At 41.2% G+C, this 15,628-nt stretch overlaps 1 protein-coding gene across 11 annotated transcripts in view; it reads right to left on the bottom strand.

Moving 5' to 3' along the window:
* Veph1 (ventricular zone expressed PH domain containing 1) overlaps nt 1–12,563 on the bottom strand; it is a 297,471-nt gene extending 284,908 nt beyond the window's left edge. Inside the window, exons 1-2 of one of the 11 annotated variants that reach the window (XM_074073910.1) lie at nt 12,374–12,563; nt 7,918–8,054 (exon numbers count right to left, since the gene is read on the bottom strand). In XM_074073910.1, coding sequence (XP_073930011.1) covers nt 7,918–7,992 — 75 coding nt within the window. In that variant the 5' untranslated portion in view covers nt 7,993–8,054; nt 12,374–12,563. Of the gene's footprint in view, nt 1–7,917; nt 8,056–8,091; nt 8,273–8,292; nt 8,431–12,373 lie in introns of those variants that run through there. The other 10 variants (XM_074073909.1, XM_074073906.1, XM_074073905.1 and 7 more) reach the window with 10 other exon arrangements.
* Between the last annotated feature and the right edge of the window lie 3,065 nt (nt 12,564–15,628).

Raw genomic sequence — 15,628 nt, 5'->3', positions numbered from 1 at the left:
AACAAATGACACAATATAGCCACTGGCAGAATGGTATGAGCTCAGAGTATGATCTTGGCACCCAGCAGAGGCAGGGAGGGGGCACACTTGGAAATGTGCATAGAGTGACAGATCCTGGGTTGGATGGTCTTCAAATGGCTCTTTCCTAATTTTTGTCTCAGAAAGTTCTGTCAGAAGTTATTAGGTTTCTCCAGAATCTAATTTGAACCCTAAAGAGCAGCATGAGACCCACATTTATTTTTCTCCTATTTCTCCTTTCTACTTCTCTCTATGACACAAGGAAAAAAGTGGATATAAGCAACAAACATGCTAGCACTTGCTAGATATTCCCCAAACAGATTCTCACGGAATTCAGAAAGGGTGCAGAAAAGGAAAGAGGGAACACAGGAAACAACTTTTAGATCCACTGACTGGTGCCCTTTCAAAATCTGGACGTGGAAACCCAGTGCCTACCCTCTTGGTTAGATGCACTTGCAATATTAACAATAGAAGTTCCCCCTTCCCTGAGTTCATTCAAAAGGTGATCTCCATACTTATCCTCCTCCTATGCATTACCTAACCAAAAAGCAGTGAAATAAAGAACTCTGCCTTGGAGTATGGGGCTAGGTAAATCTTTACTGAACATCAGCATGAGCTGAACACCGACATTAAGCATGACAGCACTGCAGCACAGGCTAACAAGGAAATACTTTGAGGTTAGGTGACCTCGCTCCTCTCACGCAGTCCCATTGACTTTCTCCTCCATGAGACAGTTCACAGAGAGTAGACAAATAGCACGAGCTAGATATCTGATTGTTGTCATCAGCTCCCATCTGGACCTAATAAAATCACACACTATTTGCACCGATAAAGACTTCAGCAATCATTTAATGGTCGGATTTAATGGCATCCTGAAGTCATGTAGTAGCTGTGGCAGGGCTTGTCTCCTGATTTCAGGCCAATAAGCTTTCCTCACTGTTTACAGTGGAGTAGTCACCCTATGCATGCAGTCACAGGCTCAGATAGTGAGAGCCTAGACTGAGCTACTTAATAAGAGTAATACATTGCCTAGCTCAATGTATTTCCTCACTGAGGGTGAAAAAGGAAAGGGGAGTCTGTAGTTCCCTTGGGTAGTCTTACATCTGCCCTCTATCACTATGGGAGCACTTCTTTATGATAAATGCAAATTTAAAGTTTCAAAAATACATACTCTCCATACACTGGTTTCCAGATGCAAGTCAAATACTAAATAAGTTATCTGTAGTATTTCAGATAGTAACATTTATGGGCCTTTTTAGGGAATTCATATTGCCTATTAGCAATATGTGTACTATCTACCAGCTTTAGAAAAATGATACCTGACACTTAATACCCTTGCCTGGGATAGACATAGACACTTTGCAAATGTTCACTAATTTAGTCCTCATAACAACGCTAACAGGATATATCATTCCTATTTTGCAGGTGCAGGCTATGAGGCAGTTAAAGAACTTAGCCAAGCCATGCACATATTAAGCTGGGGAGCTGGAATGTGGACCCAGAAACTCTAGTGCTAGGCTCCAAGTTCACAAACACTGTGATTTATTAATTCCACCTAAGATATGAGGTCACTGTTAGGAAGAAAGTTCCCCAGAGCAATATTAACATTTAGGAATGAACACCAGGGGAGGGTCACAAATGTGACAAATAAATGTCTCTTTTCTACTGCATCCTTGCCCATCTGCACCCTGGAATTAGGCTAGGCAAAAAGCAGGAGAGTCACAGGAAGCAGAGCTCAGAAAGAAGAAAGAAGGAAATAGAGAAGCATTCAGGGAGTGAGGGAAGGGCAGGGTGAGGTTACCCCAAGGAAACATGCCCCCTGGAAGATGTGGAAAGGTGAATTACAATATCTACAAAAAAAAAAAAATTAGGGCAGTGTTTTCCTCTGAATTTTTCCCTTAACACATTCTTTCTCTAGCCTCAGACATTTGCAGGACAATCTCAGTGAAATAACATCCGGGAACACAGACACTGGGTAGAAATGAGTTCACCTTGACCAGTCAGTGCCTGGGGTGATTCAGCTGTCCCAGATATATCAGAGCAGGGCTCCAAGAAGGAACAGAAATGCACGCAGTGAAGAGGAGCACCCACAGGCTTTTCTCAGGCTCCTTCACTCTCCACACTTACAAACCATGGTATATAGCCCCATATTCATGCTTCCAACTTCAGCTGTATTTCTTGAGTACCCATCATGTGCAAAAAAAATCTCTTCAGGCCCTAAGAAGAAACAGCAAGTTATTCAACACGTAGCTGTACAGGAAGACTTTCACAGATCTAGGAGTTGGGTGTGGAGAGATAAGACTTGCATCAAGTAGTCTACAATATGGAATGCCTGAGAAAAGTCATGGGATACACAAAAAAAAGTTTGAGGAAATACAAAGGAGAGTGACTCCCTTCAGCTTTGTGGAGGAGATGGCATTTGAGTAGCAGCTTTTAGGACAGGTAAGATTGTTCTAGATACCAGTCAATGCACCTGTGCTGAATACATACTAAACCAAGGCTTATCTGGGAACTCAGATTCAGAGCCCAGCTGGGTCACGCAGGAACTGCGGGAGCTTTGGCTCATGCTTTTCCCTTTCTCATGGGCAAAATGGGACGAATGCACTCCTAGTCTAACTCATTGGGTTGTTTGGAAGAGGAAGGTTATTAATGTGTAAAAAAGCCCTTTGTAAAATGATGCTGTTGGGGCCCAGAAAACAATACCCCAATGTGAAGGTCCTGAAAGGGGGAAGCACCTCCTGTCTCCTGGTTTCCTTTCTCTCCCAAAGACACAGAAACTAGAATTTCTCTTTCCTAAGGTAGGTAGGTCATGGAATTAGAACACATTCTTCCCCAAAACAACTCATAAAGTCCAGAAATTTCACTCTAATTTCCCCTGCCTTTCTGTTTGGTGCTAGTCATAAAAAATTCTCTAACATACCTTGTTTGATAGTAAGTCATAAAACCCCCATTCCAGAAAGGAGTTTGCCCAGTACCTAGAAGGAAGGAACGCTGCACAGAGAGGCCAAGAAGAATCTGAACAAACATGCCTTGCTGGGTACCCCCACTCAGTCTCTTAACGTTAGATCATACCCATTTGTCAATCAGATTTCTACATGGCTGTCCACACTTCATTGAACCTAAGCTTAAAAATGTATGGTTCACTCTGGCTCCTGTGAGCATAAAACTGTGATCAAATAAATTCATTGTGCATTTCCCTTGTTAACCTGTCTTTTGATATAGGGATGTCAGCCATGACACTTTACAATAGGCAAGAAAGAGCTTGGCCATGTTTTTGCTCCTACACAGTCATCAGCTATTGTTTAGTGGATGTGTTTGCCATGTGTCAGACATTATTCAGAGGGCATCCCAAGTCACCTAATTCTTATGACAATTCCATTCAGTGAAAAACTGATATTCAGAAAGTTACCACCAGCCCAGAGACATCCCAAGAATAAGTGCCAGAGTGAGGATTAAAAGCAGTTGGGTCTCCCAGGACAAACACCTGTTAGGACTTTTGTATGGTCAAATACACACCCATGTGTGATGGTCATTCCTGAGTGGTCTCCTTTCCCATCAGCCCTCATTTAAGGTATGCCCCCACTCGCCACACTAGGCTAACCTTTTCTGAATAAGGACTAGCAAGGCTCATTGTTTTTCTTGGACATCTGGCTTCTTCTTCTTGTCTTTCTTTTTGTAATTGCAGACGTGATCAGAGCCAGAACAAATTTTACCTAATCTTTAGAGAAGATCCTTATCCTTATGAATGTCATAGTCCTATAGGCCACATGCATGCAAGCATCATTCACAAATGTACACTTATAAAAACATACATGTGCAGACATGGACGCATACTCCAGTACTTTCTATGCTCTAAGTTCTTTGCTAGACACTTTCTTTTCTGAGTCTTGGGGTAAATACTGTAATGGAAGAGGAAACAGGACCTGTGAAGTTAAATACTGTGTTGGAGGGTACACACAGTCAAGATTCACATCCAGAAAAGTCAGTCTTCAAATGCCATACTTTTTGCATTGCAAAAAAAAAAAAAAAAACTGGTTTATAAAAATCCCTTCTACTGTAATTATAGCTACTCAGGAGGCAAAGATCAGGAGGATCACAGTTCCAAGCCAGCCCAGCAAATAGTTTCCAGTACCTTATCTTGAAAACAAGAAACACAAAAAAATGGCTGGTGGAGTTAGCTCAAGCAGTAGAGCTCCTGCCTAGCAAGCTGATCAAACCCAATATAACCAAAAAAAAGAAAATGATTTTTACTGTCCCTTTAATTTTTCTTTCATAATTTCTTTCCCTAATCTTTGTGACCTCAAAGAGAAGCCTATCCTCTTATTATGCTGTTTTAGGGTTTCCTGTGTTTGTTTGTAAGCAGGTATTGGTTGGAGTCGGCTTTCCCTAAGAACAGACAATTGCAAGAGGAATGCTTGTGGCCAGCGTGGCCGTTGGGGGCCCCGGCTGTCCCCGCAGACGCGGGAGCTGACAGGGGGACCCGCAGCCCGTGAACCCCGACTTCTCCACCGCGGCGTGAAGAATTCCAGGAATGCAGCCGGATGCCACCCGGGCGGAGCCGGGTCAGGTGACAAGCTGCCCCCAGCCGGCAGCGTGACCTCCCAGTGGGTGAAACACAAAGGCTGCTCCGGTGAAGGAGAGTTGCTTTTAACCGAGAAGACAAAACTCCCTGTGTTGGTGAAAATCTACACTCGGGCCGGGAAGAATGGGGGCGCGCGGGGGGTAGGGGCGCAGGACGAGTTTTCAGCAGGACGCAGGCAGGTGAACCGAATGGCTGGCTGTGGGAGCCGGCGCAGGGGCCTCAGGGAGAGAAGAGAACCACACAACCCTCCCCGCACACCCCAAGATCTCACGCCCCACCCTCTCAAACTCTGAGCCTTTGTCCCCCAAGAGTCACAGCTCCTGGAGGGACGATCCTCTCTGCCTCTAGATTAACGCTGCTGACTGCTGAGGACGCAGGAAGTTGCTGGAGACTGAATAACGTGCCGTCTTCCTTTCCCATCGTATTTGTTGGGAGGAACTTGATGGTAGGCTACAGGGACCCAGATACCTTGGAGTTTACTTTTAAATATTTCATCAACAGAAAAAAAAAAAGGTTTATCCTGCTTAACCTGACACTTCAAAGAAGAAAAGGCACAAACCTTCCCTGTTGTTTAAACAGTTAACAGTGCACTTTGAAACTACGTTTTTAAAAACTATTTTTGTCCCTCATTTGTTCTGTAGTAGGCCCATTGGCCAGCAGGTCATCTTCCTGCTAGCAAAGCATGCAGGCAGCTCTCCTGCAGTTAAATCCACCTTCAGCAACACAAATATGTGACCACTGCCTCCCCAGGAGTGCTACCGCACAAAGGTGTGAGGTCAGGGTGGCAGTGACTGATCCACGTCACATGCTCCGGGAGAATGACCTCATAAATCTTCCTAGGCACTTGGTGATCAATCCTATTTTCCACCATCCTTATGTAGAAAACTACCCCCATAAAAAGTTCCTTTGTAAAAGGGGAAAATCCAGTCGTCCAGAAGATGTATTCTTTCTTAGTAATTTTCTGACTTACAAGATACTACTGAAGTCTTCCTTTTTAATGGAATAAACTAGATTTTAGCCTTCCCTCTTCACTTGACTGGTTTTCATCCCTGGATTTTATCGAGTGTTCTCACATGTCCTAAAGCACGTAGGGTCCAGAACAAGACACTAAGGGAACTCCAGTGAAGGAGCAGAGTAGCTAAGACACAACTGTGTTCCAATCTCAGCTAGACAGTATAAATTTGAGCAGATTAATTAACCTGTCTGAGCCTCAGGTTCCTCATTTGCAGTTGAGGATTGTAATCTGGGTTCTTGGGATGTTTGATGCGATTATGTCAAGCCTTTGACACAGCTTGACAGAAGGCAACCACAAAAGAAGTGTCATCAACTATATCCTTAATAGTGTTATTATACTTCACAGGTCATTCTCTTGGTAACACATCCTCATGTCATACCATGTAGGCATAAATGCTGTACTGCCCTGCTAACTAAATTGAGTTCTCAGGATAAAGCGAGTCTTTGTGTCATTTAGATATTTTTGTTGCACTTTCTCCCAACCTTAATTCTGTCCATTTGTCACCTGTGAACTTCCCTATATTGAATGTGTTCCTGTGGATTTTTTAACAACTTTATCTTATTTCCTGGACATTTAGCCTTGCAACGATCCTACCCCTACCATGGCTGAACAATAACAGTGATTTTTTTTTTCCAGAGCAGAAGTGGATTAGAATACATGTATCACAGACTTTTTGTGGGATATCTGAGTTTTCCAAGTAAGGGTAGCACTTGCTCCCATATTTAGCAGAAAAGGTGTGCCCCATCAGGGCAACAGGCACTTTGTTTGTGACTTTTCAAGGTGCCCTACACTAATGTACACTAACAAGTAAATTAATATTTTATCATGCATCTGTGAGCTCTGCTGGATGAAAGCATACATAAACCAAAGGGCTTCATCCCTCCGGTAGAGGGATAGCACCTGTAGAGAATTTAAAGCTCTTGGTGGTAGTGAAGGTTGGTAAACCTAATTAGTTCAGGAAAACAGTTTATTCTGAGAAATTCAGCCTTTAGCTCCCACCTCAGGTTAAAATATGACTGATTTCCTCACTTCAGATATTTCTAGACTGGCCATCTTTATTTACATTATGTTTTGGACAGCATAACTCTGTATCAAAACATTTTCATTTTATTCACCTGAATTACAAATATTTATTCACTAACTTAGACCCATTTGAAACTTTCAATAAAGTTCTCAGATTTTTCCTTTGAAAGAAAGGATTAAAGATTCTTTTGAAGGAACATCTTTGTCACACAGCGGGAAAGGACTATAGGCGTTCCCATGGGAATTGGCTGCATAGATTTCAGCCCTTCCTACAAATGTCTATTGCACCTTTAAGGTCTCTGGCTTCCTCGCCCTGGTGTTGCTATATTCCACAGGCTTATTCCAGATGATGCTAAACGACTGGGTCTTTTTGCCAGAGCTCCTACAGGCTAAGACTATAGCAGGCTTATTATTGTAAACTCATACTATATGCAAGTTTGGCAATATGGTAAGGCAAGAACTAAAACATATTTATTTACTTTTGAATATATATTGCAACTTTTGAACCACAAATAGAAAACATTTTCCTTTATGGGGAATGAGGGATGATAACTTGTCAAGCCTAACAAACTTTGTAAAACCAAACACTTTGTGATCTGTCATAATGATTTTATAGTGTGTCCATTTTCACCTGTAAATTTTGACTTGGCAGTTCATATTTGCTTTGGAATGATATGAATCTGGCTTTTTAAAAAAATTCTAACTCAAATTCTGTTGGGTTTGTTCCAGAAAACATATTCAAACTCTCCAACTATGAGACTGCTCAATGTTAAGTATATCTTCATTTGCATTTAAATATTATACAACTCTATGAACAATTCAAATAATTCCCTAAATATGTTTCCTATTCTTTAAATTAAAATATATCCGAATGTCATTGAACCCAGTGGGTTCAACTGGCTTATATGTGTTTCCAAAAGAGCAAAAAAAGAGATTGGGTTCAATTATGGTTTTTAAGACATAGGCAATACAAAGGGGGAAAAAAACTACAGCAGGCAAACAGTAATGATGAGTCTGCCCAACCCACTGAGAGTAATGATGCTATTTAATTTTCTACAAAAACCATAGACAGGCAGACTTTCTTTGCCCACTGCAAAAGTCTTTCTTGAGATCAACAAAAAGTATAATGGAAATGAGAGTAGATTATTTCAAAGTAAAGCAAAAATGCACATAACACGAATGTAGAAGCACAGCTATCTGCTCCTGAGGCCTAGAGACCTGTTTAAATCATCCACAGAAAAAGGGCTTTTTTACTCTAATAACTGAAATGCATACATACGTGCCTTACACACGCAGCTCCCAAATGCACTTTTTCTGTACAGCTGGCCAGCCTTTGGAACTTTCTCAGCTGCATTCCCCAAACCCCACTCCTTGCTCCCTGCGGTTTCTGATATTTACTTTAATTAGCTTTTGTTTCTGCAGAACAAAAGAACAGGAAAGAAGACAGTCATACCTCTTAGCACAGGACACTCTGGCCCTCATAGGAAACAGAAGGCAAAATGCTCGCTCTTTAGAGCCCTTCAGCTGAGACCCAGGACAGACCGACAGTGCTCAGAGGCAGCCTGCAGCCCCTGCCTCCTGTCGGTGGCAGCTGGCGCCTCCCTCTGTGCGTGTCAGGCCCGAGGTGCACTTGATTCTCTCCCTGTGGACTCACCGTGTGAAATCAGGAGAATGAGTAACTTCTCCCTCTCCCAAACTTCTGTTTACACCTAGCAATTGACACAAAGCCTCGCTTATTTCTACAGTAGATTTACAACAGCTTGCCTGAGCTGATCAGTAGGTTGAAAGAATTAAATTTGTCTACTAACCAGTAATTTAGGTTCTGTTAATGAATAACTCATTTTAAGGAATCAAGGAAGTTTTAGGTTACTATCAGATGTGGGACTTTTTTTAAGCACCAGGGAAAGAGCTTGAGGACTGAGGTAGTGGAATGAGATGGTATTTAGGCCAAATATGATAGAAGAAAATACCACACGGCAGCGAGCAAAATGGCTAGACAGAAGGAGCAGAAGCCTAAAAGCAGTTTATACCTTGAAGATGTGTAGTGTAAAAGTGATACTGTTGCTAAAACACTGAGCAACTGAAACAGACATCCCTAGTAGTACTAGGGATTTTTCCAAGCCAGCAAGGTTTCTTTTTGCACCCACCCAAATTGATAACACACTTCCTTTTTTACCTTCCAAATATAGAACTCCTTTCTCAGGCCTAACACATGGGCGATTTCCTCTTAAAGAGAATGCACTTTAAAACCTCTAATGCATGACTTTGTAGTACCCAGTGGGTTGTTATATCCAGAGGCTCTTCTCACCCCTTAAGGATATGAAATGGGCTTTCTCCCTGTATTGATCTGAGGTTTTGCCTACCTATAAAGTGATAGAATACTTCGGAGCATCTCCTAACCACAACTTTCAGTCAAACTGTGTGAATGGATTAAGGGCAGCAAAGAGGGGGAAAGTAAGGTATAAGGTCTTAAACTGGAAATACCAATGTGTCCATGTCACTGGCAATTATAATATAAATAAATACTGGCTGAATTAAAAGCTTCACTCATATGGTGAAGATTATTTTCTCCTCACCTGGTAAAAATTATATGCAAAATTTCCTTGGGTATCCATGTTTTTTGGGTAGAGTTGATACCCATAAATAGGGTACCTAAGTAGGAAAGCTGAGGGCCATTCTGACTCCTCCCTGTTCTTTTCCCTCCCACATTAGTGACTCTTTTGAGTCCTGTCCTTTCTCTGTCCTTAACATTCTTTATGATCTGGGATCAAGAGATCCTAAAATGACCCTCTACAATCTACTTGCTGGTATTTACGCTGTTGTATAATTTTTTCCTCTTGAGTGTGGTGAGGCTTATGACTTGCTACTAATAAACAGAATATCGTGAGGAAGATCGAATGGCATTCCTATGACTATCTTGCTATCTAAGATTCAATCCTGCAGGCAGACTGTAGATATTCTTTTTTTCTGGTTTGATGAGGTAATTGGCCATGTTAAGAAAGACTGTATAACAAAGAACTGGACTAAAAATGACTTTCATCGAACAACCAGCAAGAAGACAGGATTCTCAATCCTACAGACACAAAGAAATGAGTTCTTCCAAGAACCTGAGGGAACTTGGAAAAGTATTTCTCCCCAGACAAGCTTCCAGGTAAGAACATAACTCAGACAATACACCTGATCACAGACTTGCCATACCCAGGACAGAAGACACATCAAAACCATGTCTGGACTCTTGGCCCATGAAAAGTATTAAGTAATACATGTGTGTCGTCTTAAGTCATTAAGTTTGTCGTAACTTACTACACAGTGAAAGAAAAAGTATTTTAACCATTCCCCCTCCCTATTGATTCTCCATTCTCTCTTTTCTGGATATTGATAGCAGTCTTCAGAGCGGTTCTTACTACCTCTAACATGGCCCATTCAACCCATTCAACTATGTTAACTCTGTCACAAAACATATGTAACTCTCCTACTTCAAATTCAAAGTGGCACATTGTTGTCTTAGGATGAAATCGAAATTCCTTTGCTTGACACACAAGAAACTTTGTAATCCATCCCTACCCTCTCTTCATCTTCGTTTCCACTACTCTTGTACATGCAACCCTGTGTAATGAGGTCACTACCTTCAGAGTAAATCCAGACTATTCCTTTTACTAACATTGCTGTGATCAGAACATCATCTCATGTCTTATTTGGATTTTACAGTAACTCTCTTAGCATGGTCCTTGATTTGTTAAATTATAGTCTAAACAGAACATCCAGATAATCCTATTAAAATACAAGTTAGAACTGACTCTCCTTTGCAATGGAAAGGCTCTTCATGTCTCCCTGAGTCAAAGTCCTCACAGTGATCAGCAATCCCTGTCTGATTCAGTTTCCCCTGTCTCAATCACATCCTCACCTTCCTCTCTTACCACTCTTGCTTTGAATTCTCTGCCCCAGCCACACTGCAGCCACACAGAGCTTCTTTGCTGCTCCTTGAACACAATACATACATTCCCACCAGAGGGCAATGCATGCTGTTGCCTCTGTTTGGTAAGTGTTCCCCTTAGAGGTCCATTTGGCTTACTCCATTTCCTCCATAATTTTATCATGGAAGCTTACCCTGATCCCTCTACATAAAGAATCTACACTCTCTCCCTTCCCAGCATGTCTCATTTCCTGTTCCTGCTTTATTTTTAAACTCTTCTCCATAGTACTATCATCTCACTACTATATATTACCTACTTCTTTTTATTAGCTATCCTTTTTCCTTATTACCCCTTCTAAAATTTAAACTTTAGGGGTATGCATTTTTTTTTAGTGGTGGTGGCACTAGGGTTTGAACTCAAGGTTCAAGCTTGATAAGAAGGCTCTACCACATAAGCCACAGCCACAGCCCTTTTTTTTCTCAGTTATTTTTCAGATATGGTCTCACATTTTGTTCAGGCCAGCCTCGGACCATGATTCTTCTACCTATTCCTCCCATGTAGCTGGGATTACAATGTGAACCACCACACTCACCTTGTGTTTTGAGATGTAATCTTGCGAACTGTTTACACAGGCTATCCACAAACCATAACCCTCCTGATCTCCACCTCCTGAGTACTAAGATTACAGGCACGAACCACTGCGCCTGGCCCTGATCCCTAAGGCTTGAGATGATATCTGGCACATAGTATACACCTGAGTTGTTGAATTAAACTTAGAATAAATAAGTGAAATTAACATAAGCTCAGTCAGACTCCCCGTAAAGACTATGATCTAGAGGTGAACAACCTGATGAAGAATAACTGTGCAGAAACCACTTTGTCGTTGACTTTGGCAGCAGAAACCACCAAGCTTCATGGGTAGGCATGGTTGCTAGGTCAGGTTTCTGGCTCTCATTGGCTTTTGCAGAGCCTAGCACAGCAACAGCAGAGGCTTCCTTACTAGGTTACTTTCTAGTGCAGTAGTAATGCTCTAATCCTCCTAGCAATTTGGCAAACTCCAATTATCCTTTTAATAAAATTCATTTCAGTTTAATCAGACAATAGTTACTTCTGTCAGTTGCAACTGATAATCTGATGATATATTAATCATTTCCCTTCTGTCTCTGTGCCTCACTTTTGCTGGCCCTCCTCCTGAAACATTCTGTCTATTTACAAATGTCAACTCATCTCCTAGCCACAATTCTTACCCCTTCTGGAAAGAAATCCATGCCAGATAAAGCTGATTACATTTTATTTTGTCTCCACAGGACAACTGTGCAAAAGACTACCATTTTTTTTTCTTTTTCTCCCACTAGCTGAGAAACTCACAAGGAAAGAACTAGGATGTAATTCATCTGAGGAACTTTAATTTTAGCCTACTATTCACGCAATGAAAGAATTCAATAAAAATTTCATGAATGAAATGATTCCTGTATAAAAGTATTAATAAAATAATAGTTCTCCAATGGAGGTAATTTTTATGCAGAAAGAAAGAGATGGATATGAAAGAAACCCCTGAGCTGATAGATGTTTTTCCTTGCCAAATTAGTAAAAAATATAAAATTTCTAGTTTTCTCAATACAAGCAAAAAAGAAGAAAGGGGACATGCCCTTTTACTAAAAAAACAACAAAAAAAGGCTAGTCAAATCAATAGGAAAAACACAGACAAGGCACAAATTACCAATTTCAGGAAAAAAGCTGGCATAACTAAGCTTGTATAGATATGAAAAGGAAAGTAAGAGGGCTCTTCGAAATGGCTGAACAGAGACACCCAGCACTCACCTTATGCTCCACAAAGAAGAACCAAAGCAACAGATGTATTAGGTGAGTGGATCTTGGAACAATACTGTGTAAGATCCAGAGACCTGGGACAATAGCATAGTAAAAGAAATAAAATACCCTGGCACCTGCTGCCCTAACTCCACAGCAAGGGCGAAGTTCCCCTTCACAGGTGTAAGAGTGCCAGAGAGAGTACTTGTGAAGTCTTATCAGTGCAGTTACTGGCAATCCTAGCTACTGGAAAATTTCACAATCCTTCCAGGCTTGCAGCCCATAAGATAAGTAACCTAAAATCTGCCCAGTAGCTTGACTTTGGGAAAGGAATTCACATCATCTCCTGGAAATCCCAGGATGCTATAGCCAGCAGTCATCTTGAAAAGGAGCTGCTGTCTGAATTTGAACTGCTCTAAGGCTCAGAAACCCCTGCATACTCTCCCCCCTGTGTCCCACATTTCATTTTACTGGTTCAGCAGGTAGCTGCCTCATGAAATAAACTTGGCTCGGCAGAATGACTCTGCCACAAACCTGCAGTATGCTGTAGGGAAGGGGTGTTGTGACACTGAAAGGAATTGTGGATCTGAAGCCTGCCTTCGGAGAGCAGAGGTGTGGCCAGTCCCGTGCGGTTTCATGTGAGTGCCAGGAATGAAGGCAGCCAGCTGTGAAGTTCCTGCTGCTGCTCTCCCCAGCATGGCACATGGATTACCTGTCATTAACAACACAGGGAAAAACTTCTGTGGTTCCACAGCCACCTCCCACACTGGAGCATGCTGGCGCTGTCTTGAGCAACTCTGGCTGTCTGTAGCCCCACCCCCAGGGCCCAAAGCCTAAGATCCAGAAACTTTGCCCAGTGCCAGCCACATTCCATTCCAGGAGCACTTAAACTGAGAGGATGTTTTCCTGGCTCCAGCAGCAACCCTTTCCTGTTCAATTCCTGGTGGGCATTACAGCTGAAAAATGGGGTAGGGGAGAAGCCCTCCCCCCCACTATTGCTCTGTCCCCAGGCATGCATGGCTGGACATAGGGGTCCCAGCCTGGATGGACTTGCCCACAGAAGTAGCAGAGAGGAATGTCACAACTCCTGCTGCCATTGTACCTATGCAGATCCTTATCAAATGTTACCCCCATATTTTGATCTCACATTGCTGACAAGTGCCATAGCTGTTTCTTGCCCCTGACTTTCCCTGTGGAGTGTCTGATCCTCACTACTATATAATTAGAGGACGAGTACTTCAGGCCCCTCACTACTGGTGTAGCCTGTACCAGAGACTTTAAAAGTAACAGAGATAATATCAACAGTAAATGAGGGGCCCAAGGGGGCCACCACTTCTTTGTAGGAGTAACCACACAGAATATACCCCGCATCTGCCTGTCTACACCATACCTACCTGAACTGTTAGACTGTGCCCACTGCTGTGAGATTTTGGGCATCTGCAACTCTGATGCATATGTATTGTGTCCAAACTCACTCATCACCACCAAAATATTTACGGGGAAGTTACACTATGATGACCAAGTGGAAATAAACTCAACATTGCATAACAAACTGATACCCCAAGAGTCATCTTCAGGAGAAAGCAGTTAATAAGCATCCCATAAAAGTGGTAGAGGCATCCATTCCACCAGATGCACAAATCTCAGCATAAGAACACAAGAAATATGAGAAAGTTATAATATCACAAAGATCATAATTCTCAAGTAAGATTCCAAAGATTTCAAAATAGATTAAATGCCTCATAAAGAATTGAAAAGAATACCTGTTTTAGTTTAATGATGTTCAAAAGAATACAGGTAAATGGTAAAAATGAAATTAGAATGACAATGCAGGGTATGAATGAAAAATTCAGCAGAGATTTGGTAAAGGAACTAAACAACCTTGGAAATGAGGAACTCAATAAGTCAAATAATGAATTCAGCTAAAAGCCTAAAACAACAGACTGTATCAAGCATAAAAAAGAATTTTGGAGCTTGAAGAAATTGTTTTAAAATTTCATATTCAGACCAAATTTTAAAAAGAAATAATGATAACCACATTCAAGATTTTTGGAACACCATTAAAAGATAAGCCCTCTGCATCATTGGTGTCTCCAAAGAGGAGGAAATAAAAGTTAAGGACATAGGAAGCCAAAGAAGTGATAGCAGAAAACTTCCCTAGCATTGGGAAGGACATAGGCATCCATGTTTAGGAGCTTATAGTATCCCTGATAGACATGACCAGAAGAGATCCACACCACAACAGATTATATCTAAACCATCAAAAGTATAGGACGAAACGAAACTCTATGAAAGAAAGGTGACAAATCGTATTCAAGGGCAATCCCATTAGATTTCAGTAAATTTCTTAGCAGAAACGCTACAGGCCAGGAAGGCATGGAGTGACATAGTTAAGGTCCTGAAAGAATAACTGCCATGGGAGATTGTTATACCCAAACCATCATTCAGAAATGAAGGAGAAATAAAGACTGTTCAAGACAAGCAAAAACTGAGAGAATTTATGACCACCAGACCAGCCTTACAGAAGATGCTTAAGGGAGTCCTATAGCCACAAGTGCAAGAAAACTTCCATCACAATAGCAAGTAAAGTACAAATCCCACTAGAAGAGTAGGTACACAAAATAGAAACAGAAAAGAATAACATATTATCAATGTAGTAAGCCACCAAACCACAAAGATGAATAAGAAAAGAAGAAATAAATAATATTTAAAATAACTAAAAGAAAACCAACAAAATGACAGGTGTAAGTTCACAGCTTTCAATAACTTTGAATGTAAATGGCTTTTATTCTCCAATACAAAGATGCAGAATGATTGACTAGGTTAAAAAAAATAAAGATAGCCAATAATATGCTGCCCACAAGAAACTCAACTCACCAGACAAAAAGTGCAAGTTTGGAATCCTAAAGCATATGGAATCCTAAAACAAGCAATAGGGGTTGTCCTTATATTTGCCAAAAGAGACTTTAAGCAAAACCAGTGAGAAAAAACAAAGAAGGTCAATGTTAAATAAGCAAGGGATCAATTTATTGAGAAAATATAATAACTGTAAATTTATATGCACTGAATGTTGGAATATCCAATTTTATAAAATAGACACTGTTAGTCCTAAAATGAGAGGTAGGAGCCAATAAAATAATAGTGAGGAATTTCAGTACTCCATTTCACCAATGGATAGATTGACAAGACAAAAAAAATCACAAAGAAACATTAGAGTTAAACTACATGATAGATTACATAAATTTAAGAGACATTGACAGACTATTC

The sequence above is a fragment of the Castor canadensis genome, chromosome 5 (genome assembly GCF_047511655.1).
Source record: "Castor canadensis chromosome 5, mCasCan1.hap1v2, whole genome shotgun sequence".
In the NCBI taxonomy this organism is placed as follows: domain Eukaryota; kingdom Metazoa; phylum Chordata; class Mammalia; order Rodentia; family Castoridae; genus Castor; species Castor canadensis.
The sequence above is the reverse complement of the archived record's forward strand: the minus strand, read 5'-3'. Positions and strand labels throughout refer to the sequence as shown.